Genomic DNA, 22,452 nt, shown 5'->3' with positions numbered 1-22,452 from the left:
TGCAACAGCATTAAGAGGAAATTTGTGGTATGGATGTTGAGAAATATTTTGAGTTTTGAGTTGAGTTTCTTTTGTTTCTTCAAACTGCTATTTTGTTTTAGACGGATGGATGAATTCACTGAACAGTTTGCACTATGTTCAGTTATAGCATTTTAGACTATAAACTATTTTATATTCCAAGCACAGTCTGACTAAACCTGTTGGTGTATTATGTTGAATTATATCGTAATAATTTTATTATGTGACAATATATGCAGTGATGAGCCTATAGTAATAATAATAATATATAGATTGAAGACACAACCTAGTGTTTAAAACACCTTAAAACAAGTTAAATTACATACATTATAAAACGTATTTTTGCTTTCAGTTTTAAAGATATCTTTAATGAGTTTTTTTATTTATTTTTTCCTTTACATGTTAATTTGAGTTTATTTTCTAATGTACATTTGAAATTTGAAAATGAATTTACTGAAGTTTTCTACCCTTGGTAAGGAAATTAGTGGGCGAATGTCTTCATGTGGATCAGGTTTTGAGTGGTTTCATATTTGGTGACCTATCCTCTGTCTAAACAAGGCTGGATTTACTGCCTCAAACTTTCATCTAAGGTTGAAGAAAGCAAAGACCAGCTGAGTTGTGTGGGAATCTGTCTGTTTGTGTGCATATGTGTGTGTACTTGAGGAAAAAGAGCTTGGCTGTCTTTGACCGACTGCCAGGACTTGGATGCTTGCGAGGAGTTTTTTGAATGGGACAAGTTGTTTTTTCCTGCAGTCTCCTTGGACCACCTCCACCTTTCCACTCTGAACCTCCTCAGCGACCCATGACTCCCAGCCTACCGTAGACAAAACAAAAACTTTAAAAGACCATTGAACATTCCTTTGCATTTCCTTATTGAACGTGGCACCAATGCCAAGGTCATGGTTTGATTCTTACCAAATGCACACACTTATTAATATACAGTTTAAACTTGCTTGTCGTAAACATCCAGATGCTCAAATGTGAAAGTAATTTTTTTAATTGATAGTTTTTAAAAGCTCAAATCCTGGACTGTATTCCTTTGCCGTTCCACATTTGGGGCTGAGCCCAGGAGCTTAATGACAAAGCCTGCTTTTGTGATTGTGATGAGCTCAGATGTTTCCTGAACATAGCACATCTGGTCCTGGTAAACTGTTCTGAACAGGTTGTGAATGAATATCCTGCTCTGGAGCACCTGTGTTTTATCCTTCTTCATTTATTTCATGTTTTATGAACTCTATAGAAAGAAGAGATTTATGATTCAATGATGGTAAACTTTTCAGCATAATCACTTTTTGCAATTTGCAGAAATGTCCTCGTCAAGCGTCTCTTAGGATTTTTTGGGGAGAAGTTTCTATCAATTCTGTGCTTTTTCTGAGTACCTCAGAAATGACGTATTTTCGTTGGCTAAATGTAAGATAGCGCTGCACTGGTTGCCTTGACAGAAAGCCTATACATTTTCCCTATAGAATTTTGGAAGCTGGTAAAAAAGATCTATGATAAAGGGTTATGATGTTTACACATCTTTACAAAAGAACACAAGATTGTTTACTTTTGAAGCCTAAATTTACTGTACAATCGCCAAAAGTAAAAAAGCTAACATGATGCTATGGTCTACGGTCTACGGTCGCTTGATATCAACTTCACCACCACCAAGCCTCCGAAAACTTTTTAAAACGTGTTTCCTGGTAAATAGGTACTCATGTGGAATGAATCTCCATCCACGTTTTCAAAGATTTGTGCCCATGCCTGTTGCATGATTTGTGAGATTTATATGTGAGATGTCAAACGTCCCCGCCAACGGAAGTTGTCGCTTTTAGCAACTTGCTAACAATAAACAATAAAGCTTTAAAAAATCACAAGCGGTTTATTACTGGTGTATCTTAGGTCATAGATTAAAACGTGAAAATATGCAGAGGTTTTGTTTACCATGGATCTTGTTTAATAAAAATATATTATTTTTGTCTAGATATAATTTCTTTCTAAAGGTCAAATATTGTAAAACAGGTTTTTGGTGATGCTGCCCACCCCTACCTGGCACTACTTGCAGAGGGACAGATTTCCACCCAAAGCACCAATGATACGGAACCGCATGCTAATGTAATCGGAAGTAACATGTAGTTATTACATGACAGCAGTCATTTCAATCCAGAGCGATGCTCCGTTCTCAGCCAGCTCATTAGATTTGCTAATGAGAACAGTGTAGTCACGCAACACATCAACTGAAACATAATCACAGCCGCTGATCTGTAATCAAGAGCTGGATTCATCTCTTTCATTAGCCTCTTTCTATCACTCTTTCCTTTAGAGAGTTTGTAAAAACTGTTTCATTCTGTTGATGAAATATATTAGTGGCTAGTTTTCACCCTTATGATCATCACATTTACTTTCCATGTGTTTATCAAGCTGGTTGAGAGGCTTCTCTCTTTGGATATTTGGCGTGGTGTGTTACGTGCTTGGCCGAGCTCGGCTGCGGGGATCTTGCCTGACCAATTTGAAGTGTGGACGAGCTGTTTACAGCACAGCTTCTTAGACGGATATAATAACAGGAAATGCCTTGTTTTCTGCACTGTCATTAAAGTTTAGTTTTGCAGTTCAAGTTTAAGAATTACTTGAATCTCGTCTTCATATCAAGAGTGCAACATAATGTCATGTCTCTTTTAATAGACCACTCATAATCTCATTGAACTTTTAATTCTTTATGGTCCTAATTCACATTTTCGGAATTCTCAGCAGCGGATTACGTCACAAACATATTTTTTTGCATCCTCATTTGCTTGAATAGCAAAAGATAAACTCATTGATGGCATTTTTAATGTCAAATTTACTGTGACTTCCATAGAAGAATGAAAATATAAAAACGTGGGAGGATTTACGATGCTGATGACCGTTATCACAGACTTGTGAAAAAGGACCGTCAATTCATACTAGGTGCTGTAGACATTTTCTGCTATTAGAAGTACATTAGATGGTACATTGATGGTATAAGATGCCTGTATTATATTCCCTAATACTAAATTACTATATTTTTGTTGCTTTATTTTATTATAGTTTTTAATATTTAACTTAAATTATTACCTTAATAATTTTTTATTTATAAATCTTACTAAATTACATTGACTGAACCTGATTATTTATTGACTTGCTATTTAGGATATGCCAAATAAGATGTGGTTAAGTCTGGTCTTATAGCATTACAACTTGCTAGATTTGTTTACTTTTTTGAAGTGGAAAGAAAACTGTGTGATTGCTGTGTGCACAGCTGATCTGAGATCTGTCAGTGGAGAGAATCATATGAACATCTGTGATGCAGTGGGGTATCTTCTGCTTAGCCAGCGCAACTGATGCTGGAACTCCTCCATCCTCTGCACTGTTAAAAAAGTGAATTAGCATGAGAAAATAATATGCTTAACTCTTGTTTAGTTATAGCCAGGTATAGTTTGCCCAAAAATGAAAATTCTGTCATCATTTACTCACCTTCATGTTGTTTCAAACATGTACATTTCTTTGTTTTGTTGAACATAGAAAGATATTTAGCAGAATGTTAGCAATTTTCAGTTCTGCGACATCATCCACTACCATAATGGAAAAATATTATATATTTTCTGTTTAACAGAAAAATATATATTTGAAGAATTTAGGAGAGCAAACAGTTCTGGAGCACAATTGACTGCGTCCCACTGTTAACAATTCATCAAGAAAACCAAAATAAAATGCATCTATAAGATGTTTATGATCGAGACATGACAGCTCAATTATTATTCATTATTATAATAAAAAAATCAAGCATGACATGAGCGTGCAATTCAATTTTGATGTAAGCTGATTTTAACTTTCGTTGAAGCTTTTCATTTCATAAACATTCTCCATTACGAGCAGTGATGTGCCGTGGGAAGTGAAGGGACTTTGGACACAGAGACATTAATCAAATCTGGGTGCCTGACTGTTATTATAATTTTTATATCTTGGTAACATCAGCTTCTTTTCCTTCCTGATGTTTCTACCTCTGATCCTGTTTTGTCATAGCTCCAGTATTATGGCATATTTCCATGAAACCTTTGTGTAAATTGCACTTATGTGTGTCCTGCTGTCACTAGTTTGAAAAATACATGAGATTTCTCCTCCGGTGATTCATTACTTACTGTGCTCTCTGGGACAAGCCTTACAGCCCATCCCATAGGATTAAATTGGTGGTTTTCAACCCAGTCTTACTATAATAATTCTTCTCTTTCCTGTGTCTCTAACAGGTACTGCTTCATCGACTGAATCAGTATGCTGTGTCTAAAATCGATAAGAATATCACAGAAGAGATGGTCAAGGTGAGTGTTTATATGTGACCCTGGATGACAAAACCAGTCTTTAGTAGCACAGGATTTTTTTCATTAAAAGACAAAAATACATTGTATGGGTCAAATTGATATATTTTTCTTTTATGCCAAAAAACATTCGAATATTAAGCAAAGATCATGTTCCATGAAATGAAACAGGTTTCAAACAACATGGGGCTAAGGAGTTGTTTAAAAAGAATGAGCAGTATATTTTAAAGAGGACTGTACCTTTAAGGAAAAGTAACATGGTTGCAGGAAATGGCTATAAACACAACACATTTTTTAACATAGCTCCCGGTGTTTGACTTTTAACCTGCTGCATCCTCAATACTGTACTTACTGTATACTGGAGAGAGAAAGTGACGTAAGCAAGCACGGAGTGCCTCAAACAGAAATTTGTTATGACAAAATATGGATTTAAACAAATATATCAATATAAAATTACGTACACATTCAACTTTAATAAATAATTGTTTTAAATTTGTATTAAGTTTTTTGGTATTGCATTATTTTGTATATACACTAACCTATTATTAGGAACACCTGTTCAATTTCTCATTAATGCAATTATGGTGGTGGTGTAATGGTTTGGGGAATGTTTTCTTGGCACACTTTAGGCCCCTTGGTGCCAATTGGGCATCGTTTAAATGCCAGGGCCTACCTGAGCATTGTTTCTGACCATATCCATCCCTTTATGACCACCATGTACCTATCCTCTGATGGCTACTTCCAGCAGGATAATGCACCATGTCACAAAGCTTGAATCATTTCAAATTGGTTTCTTGAACATGACAATGACTTCACTGTACTAAAATGGCCCCCACAGTCACCAGATCTCAACCCAATAGAGCATCTTTGGGATGTGGTGGAACGGGAGCTTCGTGCATCCCACAAATCTCCATCAACTGCAAGATGCTATCCTATCAATATGGGCCAACATTTCTAAAGAATGCTTTCAGCACCTTGTTGAATCAATGCCACGTAGAATTAAGGCAGTTCTGAAGGCGAAAGGGGGTCAAACACAGTATTAGTATGGTGTTCCTAATAATCCTTTAGGGGAGTGTATGTTCATTATAGAGATTGTTGGCATTGGTGGTTTCAGACCATGTTCCTCAGGCAATAAATCTGTGTTTCCACGCGTCTGCCCCACAGGTGCTTTTTTCAAACCTGGAAGAGATCCTGTCTGTGCACAGGGACTTCCTGTCCATGTTCGAGGAGCTTCTGCAGTCTGACCCCAACCCGTATCATGAAGTGGGCCGCTGCTTCCTGCACTTTGTGAGTCTCTCTCTCCGTCTCATTTTCTCTTTTTGTCACTGTGTTAATATACATATTTTGCCATTCACTGATTGATCTTTCATAGTCAGAGTTAAGTTATAGTGAAAAACGGAAAACTTCATATAAAACTATTGATAAAATTTTGTCCAAAAGGAATAGTTTACCAAAATATGATCAGTGTGTAATTTCAAACACACAATTTGATAAATTTGGGTGAAATGGGTAGCAATGAGTCTGAGTAAATAAAAACAAATTGTTCATTTTTATGATCTTTAAGCCTTTGCCATCTTTTGAAAGTGTTTTGGGATGGGGCCGTTTACACAAGACCGTTTTCAATTGAAAGCGCAAAACTATTTATGCGATTTGGCCGTCCGTTTACACAGAAACTGCGTTTTAGGGGACTGATAACACAAACTTTTGAAAACAGGTTTCAAAGTGCAAGTTTTTGAAAACCATGGCGTTCTCATTTTCGTGTAAACCCAGAAGTACGCCAATATTAGAAAACGACATCGTGCACATTTGATTAGGTGTGGGGGTGTGGTATGAGCGTGTACACCCAAACACAACGAAGAAGAGGAAACAAATACAACAATGGCAGATTACATGGGTTTTTTTTGGCTGCTCAATGTTAACGCTTCTCCAGCAAAGTGTAGATTTACTACATCAGTGATATAACCACCAGAGGAGACAAATTATTTATCAACAGCAAAATCTTAACACTCATTCACAGCGACGAAGGGTTTTTAAACGGCGCTTTTGGATCAGACCTGGAAGGACGAGTAGATGGTGGGACAACTGTGAATGCTAATACAGCGTTTTAGTCATTTTGTGTAAACGCAGATTGTTTTGATAACGTTGTCGTGTGTACGTGAAACTTTTCAAAAATGCAAAACAAAAAACTTTTCCGTTTCTCATCGCGTAAACGTGGCCTGAGACAGCACTTATAATATATTATAAGTGCAAATATATTCAAAAATTTTTGTATGCCTTTTTTCGTGTTTGAGGCTCGTTTGTACGGTAACTCTGAATTGTCAAAACACTTTTCAAAATCCTTGCTACGGATGCAAAAAACGCATCTAATCGATTTTGTTATGACCGACGAAAATATCGGAGGCAGCGTGTAAATGCGATTGAGTGAGATCTTTTTATCTGCCTTCTGTCTCTACCTCTGTGTAAAGCTTCATAGACGACTGATATCTGAAGGACACAAGAAATAAAATCTCAGAATGTGGTTAGTCAAAGGCAGTTTCAAAAGAGCTTACCAGAGATGAGCTTCTGTATGTGACTTACTATGTCTTACGTGTCTTTTTATTTCCTCAGAGGGGAAGGTTTCAGGTTTATGACGAGTACTGTGGGAACCACGAGAAAGCTCAGAGACTTCTACTGGAACTTAATAAGATCAGGACAGTACGCACACTTTTGCTGGTAAGACGCTTGCAGTGGTGTTGTTTAAAAACTAACAAAACGAGAACGTCTCTCAGACTCAAGTTAAGGGTCAAAATAAGAATTCTGTGAGTGAACACAACTTCAGTTGCATGTTAGAAGTCTCATGCACACGTTTGAAGTTCCTGTAATCCTCACCTCCCTGCGACCCTTCGTTTGTTGAATACAAATACAGATCATGTTTTCCTCAAACACATTTCCTATTCCGGCACATACACTTCAAGCTTGTTATGTAAAGGAGGATCTCTTTTGTTAATGGTTTGGTCCAGTACTGAGGACACGCTGGAATGTGTGTGTAAGACTACATCTTATGACCTCTTGTTATACATCGACGGTCCTTGGAGAGTCCGACACAGGTTCATTTCCTTAGTATGTGCTGACAGGTTGTCCTTGAACTCACTGTTTTGTAATATAATGCAGGCTAGTGCTGACCTCTCTGTTCACACACGCCGTAACAGTGCACATCCATTGTTTTGTACAGACCATTTATCATAAACAGGTCTTTTTGCTCATAATTAATGCTAAATTAAATTAAAGAAATGATTGAAGGATATGATAAAGAGCTTAAGAGGAAATTAGAAACATGGCCACTGATGTTCTTAGGAGAAAAGCCATTTTGTCAGTCTCAAGTTTTCCATTGAGTAGTGAATAGTTTACACAAAAAGCGCGATTCTTCAATCATTTTTTAGTTTGGGGTGAACTGTTTTTTTTAAATGTATTTTTTTCCTCTTTTTTTGTTTATGTCATAAGAACTGCATGTTGTTGGGCGGCAGGAAGAACACAGAGGTTCCATTGGAGGGCTATCTGGTCGCACCCATCCAGAGGATCTGCAAGTACCATTTACTCCTGAGAGTGAGTATAATGCAACTTATTATAAAATCATTGTGTATGCTGTTTTAAAGATGATGTGATGTGAACATCCTAAAACCTTAACACTTCAATGAAACTTCAAGTTTTATATCGTTGCTGTCCTTCCAAAACCTTGGTTGTCTTTGGCAGTTTTTCAGGAAATGTATTTTTTTTCTAAGTGATTAAATATTATGCTGTTAAAGTTGACAAGCACTTTTTAATACTTTTTATTGGTTAGATATTCACATTACCCAGTGACAAACATAAAAGTTGAGTAATAATAATGATTAATGACAAACAATTTGATATTTTGTTTTGAAAATATGTCTTTTATGATTTATATTTACATTTATGAAGGACAACAGTGATATATTGCATGTGTTTAATAGGAATTGTGAGTAACAATGAGCAAATTTGGACATTCACAAAACAATACAATTAGTGTGTTACAAACAGATTTCTTCAGAAAAGCATGCAGCAATTTCTAAGTTTAATCATTGGCCAACATCATCGCTAATGTTTCGTGGCAGGCTATTGTACCCAAAACATCGAAACGATTTACTGTAAACACTTACAAGAGCTAATAATACAGCCACAAATTTTGGCATATTCGCTCAGGATCTCAGTCGTCATGGCACCTCTTGCTAAATGGCGGCGATGGGGATCTGTGGTCACAGAGATATCACAGAAAGTAAATTAGAATTAAACAGATGAGGCAGAAACTCTTGTGTTTAAACTCGGTTTTTATGATTAGCATCGCTCTCAGCAGACCGTGTTGCAAAACTAAAAACATAATGAGGCCTCCACATGCCCATGCAGTTTGTTCGACCAAATAAACAGACAGCTTTATACGACAGTGTTCCGGTGCGGTCACACCACTTTGGCCTTATCTTGTGGAAACCGTGAGATGTAATGTTTGATGATGTTTATGTTTTGTGTTTAGGAGCTGCTTAAAAGAACCCCGAAGAAACACAATGATTTCTCGATGGTGCAAGAGTCCCTGCAGGTGATGAAGGCGGTTTGCTCCAGCATCAATGAGGCTAAAAGACAAATGGAGAAGCTGGAGGTTCTGGAAGAGTGGCAGTCTCATATCGAAGGCTGGGAGGTACGTCAACATTAAATATGACGTCGTTTTAACTTAAAGGTACTTTCAGAATAAAGTGTCCAAAATGTAGATTTTTATCTTTTTGTGAAAGACACAGCTATCAAAGCTTGACACACACACACTCAGGTGCACAGCATCGTCTGAGTACGTCCGGCTCCTTCACACACTTTATTCAATATAACGTCTATGGAATAAAAGGTGCTGTCACTCGCCTATTAAAGTCTATTCTTCAACTTGTCAGCGTCTTTGATGTAAACGCTTGAAACCCTAAAACCTTAAATCTTAAGATTTAATTGAACTTGATGATTTGACCCTCCATTCATAAAACCTCTTCCTCCACCCACAAGTTTAGCTGAGAGGTTTTTAGACTCCGCCAGGCCTGTCTGCTTTTTTCATCAATGCCTTCAATTAGACCATTTTTGTCTGGTTAATGTCTGTTTGACCATAGCACCAGATTAAATCTGATATTAATTTTATACAGCAGTAATTCTTTTGTAAAATCTCTAAAAAACCAACCACAGATTATATTTTACAATAACATACATACATAACAGTTACATTTACATTTATGCATTTGGCAGACGCTTTATCCAAATGGACTTGCATTGCATTATCCTATACATTTGTTTCTAAGCATGTGCAATCCTGTGGACGAACCCGACCTTGGCGTTGTTAGTGCCATGTTCTTACCACTAACCTGCAGGAAAGCTTACATCTCACATGTATACTAAACACGTACCCCATGGCTTTTTTAAATTTCTTCCGTGATAACTTGTGACTGGGCATGGGGTTGTTGTTTAAAGATAACAATAGCAGTGATTGTGTGGTTAGTGCGGTTGTGTGCTTCGGGCTTATGTAATATACCCGTACAGTAAGGTATTCTGTGAGTGGGAAGCTCTGTGGTTTTTGAGAAAGAGAGAAAGGGGTGAAACGAAAGACATTGTGAACTCACAGTGAACGGGGGCAGAGTGAGATGAAATGACTCTACTTTGAAAGGTTTAGTTCACCTAAATTTTGTCATTTATTATCCCTCGTGTGGCTCGAACCCTGTATATGACTCATTCTTCTGCGGACACAAAAGAAGATATTTTGTGAAGAGTCTCAGTGTTTTGTGTTCATACAATGGAAGTCAACAGGGGGCCAATGTTGTTTGGTTTACCACATTTGGTCACACTTCAGTATAGGGGGCAATTCACGCTATTAACAAACCAGTAACTAAGACTTTTTCCTCAATACTCTTAATTTGTTGCTTATTAATAGGAAGTAAGGTAATTGTTAGGTTTAGGTAGTGGGTAGGAATGTAGAGTATGGTCATGATGAATATGTGCTTTAAAAGTACTAATAAACAGCCAAAATACTAAAAATAGGGATCTAAGCAACTAGTTAATAGCAAGAATTGGTCACTATATTAAAGTGTTACTAAAATTTCTTTTGGGTTTTTGAAGAATAAAGAAAGTCATACAGGTTTGGATTGGTGGGTTTAATGGACAAGTTTAATAGAAAATAAAAGATAGTGACTGTCACTCCAAACAACACATTTGCTTATTGCACATTATCACTTCATTGTTTTTTATTCATTAACGGAGGGCAACAAAACGCTGGTCACTTTCTTTTTTGTTGTTGTCTGTAAATGTAAGAAATCATTGAGGTTTGGAACAGTATGAGGTAACAACAACATGTTTTTTATTTGGGGGAATGGTCGTTTTAAATGTGCGTTCTTGTATATCGAGTTAAACAGAGACGGAGAGTCTGGACTTTGTTAGCGTGGGTGGTGTTTCTGATGAAGTTCTGGTGCTGATGAGTCACTTTGGCATAGTGGCGCTAGACTGAGTTAATGGCTGTGGTCAATGTGTTAACCACAAAAGAGTGCCGTTCTCTCACATACAACTTCTCATATCATCCTGAGTTTGCTCAGTCAGGTGCATTCATCCTTAACAAAGTGTATAAATAGTAAAACAAACTATGGATATATTTTGGATCGTATTTTGTGACTAGACATTTATGACGAAGACGTCCTTTGAACGTGTTTGCTCATATGCTCAGTGATTCTGTGACCTGTCAAATATCACTGTGTTCTGTGTTTTGTAATATTTTGTATTTGTCACGTGTGACATGTGTTTAGCGATTAAGCCTCAGTGAACAAACTATTTTTAAACATTACTAGAAATAAGTGGACGTCAGTATTTTGATCCCAGCAGCGTTGCATGTGCCTTTGTGTTTTAAGAAATTTTGCAAAGCAAAGCCTGTGTTGTTCTAACGTTCAGGGCGCGTGTTGAAATGATCCCTGCCAGGTTCCTGTGTTTGCATCAAGCAGTGTAAAAACATACCGCAGAATGAAAAACAGTCGGTCAGATTTTTATGAGGAAAATATAGTGGAATGTTTCGTGAAACACAGACGTGGGTTTGGAAAACGATGTTGACTGATTTTTTTGTTTTAAGAACTACAAATTCCTTGCAAGATTGTTTCTGTCTGCGACGTATATCTGAACAGTCGCACCCCTTCTGGTAGGGCTGAAATTACATACGTTTGGTCGGTGTGGCTAGAGCTGTCACATATGTTTCTCAGAGTCCTCCAATGAATATAACGGGGGGATTTTAGTGCTCCGGTTGGTAACACGCACTGTTTTGTGTCCAATGGCTCTAACAAAACAGCTTTTACGAAGTACAGAATGACCTTTTGGAAGCAGTTCCCAAATCTGGTTTTGCCTTTGGTGGGTTATTAATGGCCCTTCGCCTTCCTGTTACCTCATATGCAGGATACAAAACAGATGAAACACACAAACGTGTAATGTTGTGAAATTAAGTAGAAATTTATGTAGTGCTTTTTAATGTTTTTTTTAACTACGCAGTAACTGTGAGAATCATCTCTGCAGTAATATACTGTCTGGAGAGCTGGAATTCAAGAGGAAGTTGTCGTCTGTTCTCACAGGGTGTGGGTGGAGATGGGATGGCAGAACACTTTTTCCACAGTAGTGGCTGATTGCTCATTATTGTTGACCATCTGCACAGCTGTGTGTCCTTGGGACAGCAAAATGGTGGAGGACACGATCCCAAAATTTAATGGGGAAAATTGAAGCGCTTTGAGTGCCGTATTAGAGACAGAGGTGGAATGTTGGACTGTCCCACTTCCAACCATAATGTGTTACAGAAAATCACATGTCAGACTACATGGAAGTCTTTGATTTCTGTCCTTTCGTGCTGTGAAATTACTTGAAAATGAAAAAAATTTAATCGGCACTTATACATTAAGACTGTAAAAAAGATGGATGATGCGACCTTACTCAATTACATTGTGGAAAATTGTTATGGCCGCTGACATATTGTAGCGATGACGTCATTTGGAGTCTGGACAGTAGTGAGAGTGATGTGGAGCCACGCATTAAGGTGTATAACATCTTATAACTAACTTAAACAAAACTTGTTTCCACTTGAATAAACTACAGAGTGATAAGTGCTTAAGAATTTTTTTTATTTGACGTGATGCCCATTCATTTACATGGAGATGGTGGGGTTTACGACCTATACTGCAGCCAGCCAACAGGGGGCGATCACAGAGCCCGTAGCTTCACTTTTCCGGACTTGTGAGGCCCACCCAGTTATGTCACAATCATGGCCTTTCAGTTAGCACATATTCTGAGCTGGGGTGTTTGTATAGACGATGATTTCCCAAACCCACCCCCAACATAACCATTTTTGTCTTTTCATAAAAATACTAAAAGTACGATAGAAAAGTCGTATATCTTTCCACACAGTTTACACTGTGATTTCCTGTGGACGACTTCAGTTTTCCGCTCTGATTTTATCCATTCTCAGGGATCCAACATCACAGACAGCTGCACTGAGATGCTCATACAGGGAGTTCTGCTGAAGATCTCTGCGGGGAACATCCAGGAACGCATCTTCTTCCTCTTCGACAACCTCCTGGTGTACTGCAAGAAGAAGAACAGGTGATCAAGCCCTTTACTCTGTCAAACATTGCAGCTGACGGACGTGTTATCTCTAAACAGGGAATCCCAAAGTTATGGTTGTTCTTAAAGAAGCACTGACAGCTGTTTCTGTTGCAGGCGTTTGAAGAATAGTAAGACGGCCACCGAGGCTCCTCGATACCTGTTTCGGGGACGAATCAATACAGAGGTTATGGAGGTGGAGAATGTGGATGATGGAACAGGTGTGTTTATTTTCTCTGAACATTGGAACGAGAGAATTGTAGCCTTTTAGTAACTCAATGTGTCGCTGCAAAACTTCCCTATCCTCGGAGTAGCTGTTCTCATATATAAATCGGTCTGTTTTCTATAAAAAACAGATTAGTTTTCTCTCGGCTTGGGCGTATGATGAACTTCTGTCTGAATTGAGAAAATTTTGGAAAACTGTGATAAATTATGTTTTGTTTTAGCCAATTTTTGGCACCCTGTAGCTTATATTTCTACAGATACGCTGCTTCAAAATGTGTGGGCTTTGCCTCTAACTACTTTAACAGCTAAAGGTTAGAAAAAATGCCATTTTCTGGGCAGGATGACAAGTTGGAGGCCAGTGACTGGATGAACTGTGAATGCAGTGTGTTTTGGCGGAGGTGAAGCGCTGATTATCAGTTATATTTGTAGAAGCAATCATTTGCTCCCTGGCGGACCTAATATCTGGCTGCTCTGGTGATGGATAGGTTTCAGTCCACAAAATCTAAACGAAGTGAATTCCACATTTGCTTGTGAGTGTTTTCTCATTCTCCCTATAATGGCTCCATTTTACGGTAAATCCAGACATAGATTATTATTGGTACGTAATGAAAAAACGTGATCCGTGACTTCTGGTGCGTGGCTACCAGAGTGCTTTCCAAGTCGCGAGTGTCTCTTTCATTGGTGGTTTTTCATTGTTTAGATGAAAGAAATATGGTGCAGGTAAAAGCATGTTTTTTTTTATTAAATTAATTATAAGTTCAAGAACTTGTTTGAAAATGAATGAGACTTTGTTTGGAAGTTGAGGGCAATTGTGAAATTGATTCAGTTGAATCAAAGGAAGACATTGCCTGGGGGGGTTGTTATCACACCAGCGCTAAAGATCGATGCCTGGCTTTCTCTGAAACGGAGATGTAATTTGTCCAATTCCTGTGCTGAATTGAGAGGCAAAATCATTGTAACACTTGTGCCAGTGGGGGAAAGAAAACACAATCGTTTCGATTAAATGATTATAGTGTGAAAGATTGGCTTCTAATGCATAAAAAAGTTACACTTTACTTATACAATAGCTTTTTTGTTAACATTAAATGCATTAGCTAACATCAACGGACAATATCGTCTTTTAGCAGTCATAAATCCTCGTTGATGTTAGTTTATGTCAAAACAATTGCTAATGATAGTTCCCTGTGCGCTGTTAAAGGTCCAGTGTGTAATGTTTTGGAGGATTAATCGACACAAATGCAATATAATATTCATAAATGTCTTCAGATGGTTCTAAAGACCTTACATAGTGAAGTGTTATGTTCTTATTATCTTAGAATGTTCTATTTCTATCTACATACACCAAGGGTTCCCTTACATGGAATTCGCCATGTTGTTTCTACAGTAGCTTTAAACAGACAAACTGCTCTATAGAGGGCATTTCGTAAAAAGTATCTCATAAGACAAAGAAGCAAAAATGTGACGACATCTTAGTACTGCGTCAGCCACCGTAGTGCCTAGAAATGACTCGATGGTTACAATTTGCAACCTCACCAATAGATGGCGCAAAATTTTATACACTGGATCTTTAATGTATTGACATAATTTCCACTGAAGTTAGTGCAGGACATATTGAGTGCCTCCTAGCCATTTCAAATAGCCAGTAGCATTAAGTTCACAGTTGTTGTACGACAGTTTATCCTCCATATTCTCACAATCTTACTCACTTTGCACATTATATAGAGCCGCAATTGATGAAAATCAAGAAAAGTTACTTTGTAAAAGAAAACCCACTTGAAACGCGTAAAACAACACCACACAGCAAACTTCAAAGTTTTAAAGGAATGAGGATACCTCAAGATGGGCGTCTTTTTCTGTATGTTCCCCAGGATAATTCCAAAAATGATGTCGATTTCTCATAACCTTCAAATTAGAGCTATTAGCATAAACAAATCCTCTGACTGGTATTTCCCTTGCAGGCGTTTTAGTTCGTTGCCTATTATATGTCGCAAATGTTTCGATTACCCTGCACTTTCAGCTCTCTTTTCAGTTCACACTGCATTGTTTATTTGCCAAGAACATCTATTTTGTCATTAGGGCTGCTTGATAGATAGTTCAACATAGAAATGTGGAGGCAAGGCAGGAATGCAAAGCCGAGAAGATCGTTGGCCGTGCCACATGTAAGCAAACACAGGCAGCGCAAAAAAAATATGTTTTGGAAAATGTGAGGAAGAAGTTTACGAGGGCTATAAAAGGCGTCTGACAGGCAGACATTGATTATTTGTCCACGTTCTTCCACAGCGGATTATCACAGCAGCGGGAACATCGTGAACAACGGCTGGAAGATCCACAACACGGCGAAGAACAAGTGGTTCGTTTGCATGGCGAAGACACCGGAGGAGAAGCACGAGTGGCTGGAGGCCATTTTGAAAGAGAGGGAACGTCGAAAAAGTGAGCAGCGAATGTCACTTCTGTAAATCTAAAGCCATACGTGGCATTAAAAAATTGAACGCAGAAAACTCCTTAAACTCTCCCTTCTATTTGTTTTCTCAGCGCTGAGACTGGGCATGGAGCAGGACACCTGGGTCATGATCTCTGAGAAGGGCGAGAAGCTTTATAACCTCTTGAGCAAACAGGGCCACCTCATTAAGGACCGCAAGCGCAAACTCACCACCTTCCCCAAGTGCTTCCTCGGAAGGTAGGTCAGCAATGTGTGGCTTTGATGGACTCCAGGAGAGATCACATCAGGGTTCATGACCCGTGGTATCATGTGAGAGAGATAGTGGGATGTTGAGAATGATAGTGTGAGCGGTTGTGTGAGATTGGAATGAAGGTTGGAAACATCATGACACTTGAGAGGACTGGGAGCTTCAGCTGCTGTTTTACTGCTGGAACATGACCAAAATGGATTTCACCCTGCAAAATCTGAACTGTTTACAAAGCTTAATTAAAAAAATGCAAACTGTCTGCATTTCAATTTGAGTTCATCTTAATTTTTTGGGAATATTTACTTTATTAAAAATGTAATTTTGCAGTGCACCCTTCTTCCATACATGTGCCTTCAATGTGCTCTTTTTCCTTAAGAAACATGAAATCCATCTGTCTCTTATTGTTTGTGTGCTTTGAAATGATTTGTCTTTGTTATAAGGAAATCAAGCCCAGGCGTACTTTGGTGATTCTTCTTTTATGATCATCGGTTTGATGTTTGTAGGGCTGTTTATTATTTAGCAGAGTAAATCTGGCTTGTTTTATAAAATGGTACCCTGAGCGGCCAGCAGAACACCATCTTATGCTCACAGACAACACAGAGGGAACTACCGCAGAGAGATTGTTATCTTCTCAGATTAGACGGCAATATAACGTACATGATGAATGAGACTGATGGATTGAACTCTGCCGAATACCAGGATGCCGATCAGATGTAAGCCACTCTGATGTTCCATAACAGAGGGTATTTTGCCTTGGTTTGGCTGTGATGTAGGGCTTGTAGACTTATTGATTTAAAACACAAAACACCTTAAATGCATTTTCTGCAAGAGTGATGAAATAAAACGAAACCAGACCTCATAAAGTCCCCATGCAATAACATGTTATCTTAAATCAAAGAATTAAATACTACATATCATGAGTTCATGATTTCATGCAGTGGGTAATGTTGCCGTTTTGAAAGTAAGCAGTCTGCCAAGTTGTAAATCCGAAGGTGAATGAATAATAAAGTTATCGGCTTGGAAAAAGGGAGTCGACTGTGAATCATGCAAACGAATCGTCCCTAGTCTGATTTCGCGAACCGCCGCGGATTTACGTCACTACATATAGTCCCCGCCTACGTTTTGCTAGGAACGGCCCGTAAAAACTTCACTCTTCTCCCTCAAACACTGTAGCTCGTGAGGCTCATTCGCAGTAGACCAATCACAGCAGACTTGATGTCTGACCAATCACATCAGACTAGGCTAGCGGAAAGGAGGGGAATAGACAGATGAATTGCAGAACGAATCGAAATATTAGTGTTTGTACACCATCTATGTACATAAACTTGTTGTTGGACACTCCATAAATCAGTAGGACCTTACTCGAGTTTCACTCGAATACATGTCACGATACGGAAAAGAAATCAATCGCAACTTCCTTTTCATGGTTTCTGCTTAATGTTTGTCATGGGTAATAGAAAGGGTCAAGAGCGAATGTCTTTCTGCATTATGTTACGATTGTTCCAAGATGTCTTGGGTTTTTCATCCACTGTTGTTTTTTGTTTTAAGTGTGGTTGATAAATTTACAGAAACAGCTCGGATAAACGCGGTTTAGAATTTAAACATCTGAAGTTTTAAGACGTTTACCATACACTTCAAAGAGACTCAACGCTGTAACACTCAACCCACAAAGAAGACTTTTAGTGTCTGTCTTGATAAAGAAATGTCTGCGATCAAAGGGATTTACAGCATCCTCAAAAGTAACTTGAGGTTGAATAGATGATGACAGAATTTTCATTTTGGGTTGAACTGTTCCTTTAAAATTCTCTATCTATGATCTCTTCTGTTAGTGTGTTTGTCTCAAGAAATTCAGATAGAAACAAGAACAATTTGACAGCAAAACCTGTAAAATCAATCCGTCTCGGTGAGGGTTCACTTCTCAAACACAAGTGATAATAGTGTGATGTACAAAGTAAACTTTGGAGCAATTACCAAAATGATAACAGCCATTACGAAATCAAATTGTCATCTGTCTACTGTCTGCATTTTATGTACATAACTGATATAAGCTTGACACAGTCTCAGAGGTTTTAGGTCTGCTGAAGTCTGAGATGTTTTACACGCTGCATCACCACTGGGCTCCATAAACTCTGGAAAGAACCACAGAATTACACTGGTGGAACGGGCCATTTTGGTTTTGGTTTTGCGGAAGCAGGGATGGATGGATGGAGGTGGGGACAGGGAATGAGATATTCTTCTCTGAGCCGGTGGTTTTGCCCAGGAAATTTACAAAATTATACAGGGCAGTCAGTTTAATCTTGTCAAGAGAGACGAGAGAAAGAGGAAGAGAGTGGGGGAGAGAGAAAGCTTGAGCAAGACACAATTGAAAGATGTGAAAATTTAGACAAGAAAAGTTCAACAAGACCATTTTTCAGCCTCTGTCAAGCCAGTCAGTTTATCAGCCGAAAAAGATTTGAAGTTTGATAGTTTAAAGATCAATTCAGTTTTGAGGCATGCAGACATACATGAGGTTTTGAGCTCAAAATCTCTTCTTAGCCTTGTTCCGTTAACAATTTAATAAAGGTCATGTTATGAAAACTACATTACAGCAGCATTTGGAGGAGTGTGTGGATTTCTCTCTAGCCTCCGCTGCACAGCGCAGGAACACTATTAATTATTGACCGCCTCTCTGTGGTGCCATCACTCACTTTTAATGGATTTTGTTGACAGTCATTCATATAATTTGTGGATCCCTTGTTGTTCTTCCTCACATTATTTATTTGTTTCCTGGTTCTCTGTTCGCAGCGAGTTTGTGTCGTGGCTGATGGAAATCGGAGAGACCAATAACCCTGAGGAGGGGGTGCTCTTGGGCCAAGCTCTACTAGAGAATGGCATCATCCACCATGGTTAGTCCTCTCTATACTGTCATCTTTCAACCCATTTCAACACATTCCGGCTTTCTAAATGCAAATTTTGTCTAAAACTTTCTGAAGTAGTAATGTTTTTTACAAACAGAGATGTTGAATTTGAGGATAAGTTTACACAAAAAGTATTTTAGTAACTGTGTGGTTTCTTTCTCGCATCCCTATAAAATAACTTTTATTTTGTAATTTTCTAATATACTTTAATTAACTACAGGTTTTTGTTATATTGTGTTTTCTTTATTTTATTTTTAAATGTTTTTTTTAAATCATTTTTTTATTTTTTTATTTTATTCTATTCTATTCTATATTTTATTTTATATTTTATTTTATTTTATTTTATTAATCATTTTGTTTTATCATTTTATTTTATTTATTTTATTTTATTTTATTTTTTATTTTTTTATTAAATATACACAATATTAATGAAGTAATACAGATGGCTGGATCTCTTAATATTTCAGGAGCTCTGACATCATCATTGTTCTTGGGCCCGAGGAACTCTGGGACTATCTGAGAGCAGCTGTCTTTTTATAACTCTGTGTTTATTTAAAGCATTACAAATATTCGCTCCTTCACACCCCGCTGTTTCTTTAATAGTATGAGAAATAGTTGGTCCTTTGCCTGCTATTTCTTTGTCATTTGTTTGGGTCTCGAGGACAAGTTCTGCTCGATACACGCTCACCAAATAGACGTTTTTTCTTAAATAAGGCTGACTGGCCGTTAGCCAGAAGTTCACGCTAAATCACTTCTCACTTCAACGCTTCCTAACAGGGAGAAATAAATTCGAGCATTAGGGCTCCCCGTCCGCTCACTTGCGTTTATGGGATCGGTGAGAAATACGTTTGGGCTTTGCAGAGTGTTCGCTGAGGTGGATGAATTCATTTGACGATAAACAGAAGGATTCGTTTTCATAAACATTACACTTTACATACATTTTCTCTCACATAGTGCTGAAAGCCTTCCAGTTCCTTTTTACAGATTACTTTCAATAGCAACAGAGAATATTTATGGCATTAGGGATAGTTCACCCAAAAATACAAATTATTTCATCATTTACTTATGTCGACCTGTATGACTTATTTTCTTCCGCAGAACACAAAGTAAGATAGTTTGAAGAATGCAGGTAACCAAACAACATTGGGCCTCATTGACTTCCAAAACCACTGAGACATTACTCATAATATCTTCTTTTGTGTTCCACAGAAAAAGGTCATACAGTCATTCCAAAGCTTAGGATAGCTAAACAACACATGTACAGTATGAACTCTATATGTATGTATGCATATATGCGGCCTAATAATTATTTGTAGAACAGTGTGTTTACAACTCTAGAAGCCTTTTTGTAAGTTAAAAGAAGAAAATCAAATGCCAAGAAGTTTTACCATGTATAGAAAAAACGATTACAATATACCTCTAAAAACAGTTGTCTGACATTGAGGTGAACAAACGATGCAAGAATTTTAACTACTTTTTCCATCCACTAAACCATATTATGACATAACTTATATTATTTACATGTAATGAATAAATCCATGTTATGGCAAACATCTCATTTTAAACAAAAAATAAAATGTAAAATACTAATCTACGGAAACTCAATCCAGTTACAGACAAGCACCAGTTTAAGCCTGAACCAGTTCTCTACAGGTTTCGCTATGATGACGGCACATACCACCCTCGCAGTGACATGTACGATATCATCTCCAAGGTAACTCAACTGGCTCATGCTATGCTAAACGGGCACAGTGTCTCTGTGCCTTATAGAAACTTACAGTTTTCTCTTCTCCTTCTCAGGGTGTGAGACTCTTCTGCCGACTTCACAGTTTATTCACCCCAGTGGTAAGGTAAGGACCAAAGTATTAGTTCCGGCTCATTACACCTGTGCCATGTCGCATAGTTATGCCAGGTGTGTTCATACCACCTGAATTTTCTATTTCCTGTCTAAAGATAGCACATTCTGGGAACCATTGAGATGGAAGTATTTACTTTTTTCAACAACACAAAAGAAGATCTTTCAAAGAATGTTGGTAACACTGGACTTAGTGGACTTCCATTGGAAAACCACTGAGACATTTCTCAAAATATCTTCTTTTGTTGTTTCACTGAATAAAGAGTGATTTGAATGACATGAGGGTAAATAAACGATGACAGAATGTTTATATTTGGGTGAACTATCCGAGACCTAAAGTCAGATAATCCTGCAATGATTATTTTCTCTCCACTATCTGGTTTGAACATTATTTAGTAAAGATCTATATTCTGTCCATAGGTGTTGTTTTAGTGCTAGGTTATGCAGTTGGACACAATGACAACTGAAAGAAACCATCTTGACACTAGGTTATCTGTGCCTGTCTCTCTCAGCCTGTTTTCTGTCAGTGGAGTTGTATAGACATGCTCCTGTGTGACCAATCAGTGTCAAGACTGCACTGCAAATGAGCCAACGGGCTTAAATGTGAACCGGGTGCAATTTAAGAGTTTGCCAGCTGACCCGTCATCAGGACATTAAATTCCTCTCAGCAAACACAAAGCTAATGGATTCAGAGTGATGTTTTCTTGTTCAAGTGATTGGATGGCTGCTTTCACAATTTTTGACTAAATTGTACCTTAATTGTTTGGGTTGTACTGCGTCGAAACCACTTCCTAACCACCAGAGTTTCAAATATTTTAGGGAAGGTAAAATGTCTAAATCGTGTCTCTCCTTTAAGTCCATTACATTAGTATTTTCAGACTTTTGGACTCTGGTGTACTGTATATTAAGCGTGTATATTTTGTGATGGAATGATAATACCAGTTCATTTTCTTAGTTATAATTGAAGAATACAGCTCTGGTTTGATTTTCTGGTATTTCCTGCTTGGTTGGGGTGGGGCTCTGGATAGATTTGATGCCCCTGCTTACCCATATTATCCTCCCTCGAATCCAAGGCTAGAAACATTCGCTATACTTCATAACAGCAATACTGTATATATGAAACTGGGCAAAAACAAGGTTTAGAGACACTATTATATTTAGTCATGTAGGATAACATAAAATTCATAATAATTTTTAACATAATAAAGGCATCAAAAAATCAAATTTTCGCATACTTTATTCACCCTCATGTCATTTAAACCTGTATGACTTTCTTTCTTCTGTGGAGCACAAAAGAAGATATTTTGAAAAAGGTCTCAGTGGTTTCGTTCCCATACAATGAAATTCAATGGGGGTCAATGTTGTTTGGTTACCAACATTGTTCGAAATATCTCCTTTTGTGTTCTGCAGAAGAAAGTCATACAAGTTTGGAATGGCATGAGGGTGAGTAAATGTTGAAAGAATTTAATATCATAAAATCTCTCTCTTCGAATAAAAACGATTTGTTTAAAATGACAAAAGAAGAGAGGAGGAGATGAAAGTTTTGGTTGGCATGCAAACATTTGTCCTTCAAACTGTTCTGCTCTTGTGCCAGGCATATGGGCGCCCGCGCTTACGCTGTTTACCCCCATTTGTCACAGTGACAGTCTGGGTACATCTGCAGAGGAAAGAGCTAACTCCGTGTCTGGAGCGGTTAAACCATGGCATAGCCTGTCCAGCCTCCAGCTTCTGGTCCATGCAAAAAATCATTCTATAATGAAACAGACACCTTCACGCACCATTATACAAGAAGTCGAGACAGTTTCGTGGGATTCTTTTGAGAGAAC

The 22,452-nt window shown here is 38.0% G+C and overlaps 1 protein-coding gene across 2 annotated transcripts in view; it reads left to right on the top strand.

The window, feature by feature from the left end:
- prex2 (phosphatidylinositol-3,4,5-trisphosphate-dependent Rac exchange factor 2) overlaps positions 1 to 22,452 on the top strand; it is a 98,490-nt gene that overhangs the window by 15,730 nt on the left and 60,308 nt on the right. For both annotated transcript variants that reach the window (XM_056738074.1, XM_056738073.1), the window contains exons 2-13: positions 4,263 to 4,334; positions 5,496 to 5,618; positions 6,939 to 7,043; positions 7,812 to 7,913; positions 8,854 to 9,015; positions 12,829 to 12,962; positions 13,080 to 13,183; positions 15,468 to 15,617; positions 15,720 to 15,864; positions 18,659 to 18,759; positions 20,382 to 20,485; positions 20,572 to 20,621. In XM_056738074.1, coding sequence (XP_056594052.1) covers positions 4,326 to 4,334; positions 5,496 to 5,618; positions 6,939 to 7,043; positions 7,812 to 7,913; positions 8,854 to 9,015; positions 12,829 to 12,962; positions 13,080 to 13,183; positions 15,468 to 15,617; positions 15,720 to 15,864; positions 18,659 to 18,759; positions 20,382 to 20,485; positions 20,572 to 20,621 — 1,289 coding nt within the window. In that variant the 5' untranslated portion in view covers positions 4,263 to 4,325. The remainder of the gene's footprint in view (positions 1 to 4,262; positions 4,335 to 5,495; positions 5,619 to 6,938; positions 7,044 to 7,811; positions 7,914 to 8,853; positions 9,016 to 12,828; positions 12,963 to 13,079; positions 13,184 to 15,467; positions 15,618 to 15,719; positions 15,865 to 18,658; positions 18,760 to 20,381; positions 20,486 to 20,571; positions 20,622 to 22,452) is intronic.

This window comes from Triplophysa dalaica, chromosome 23 (genome assembly GCF_015846415.1).
Source record: "Triplophysa dalaica isolate WHDGS20190420 chromosome 23, ASM1584641v1, whole genome shotgun sequence".
Classification (NCBI taxonomy): Eukaryota; Metazoa; Chordata; class Actinopteri; order Cypriniformes; family Nemacheilidae; genus Triplophysa; species Triplophysa dalaica.
This window is presented reverse-complemented; position numbering and strand designations above follow the sequence as displayed.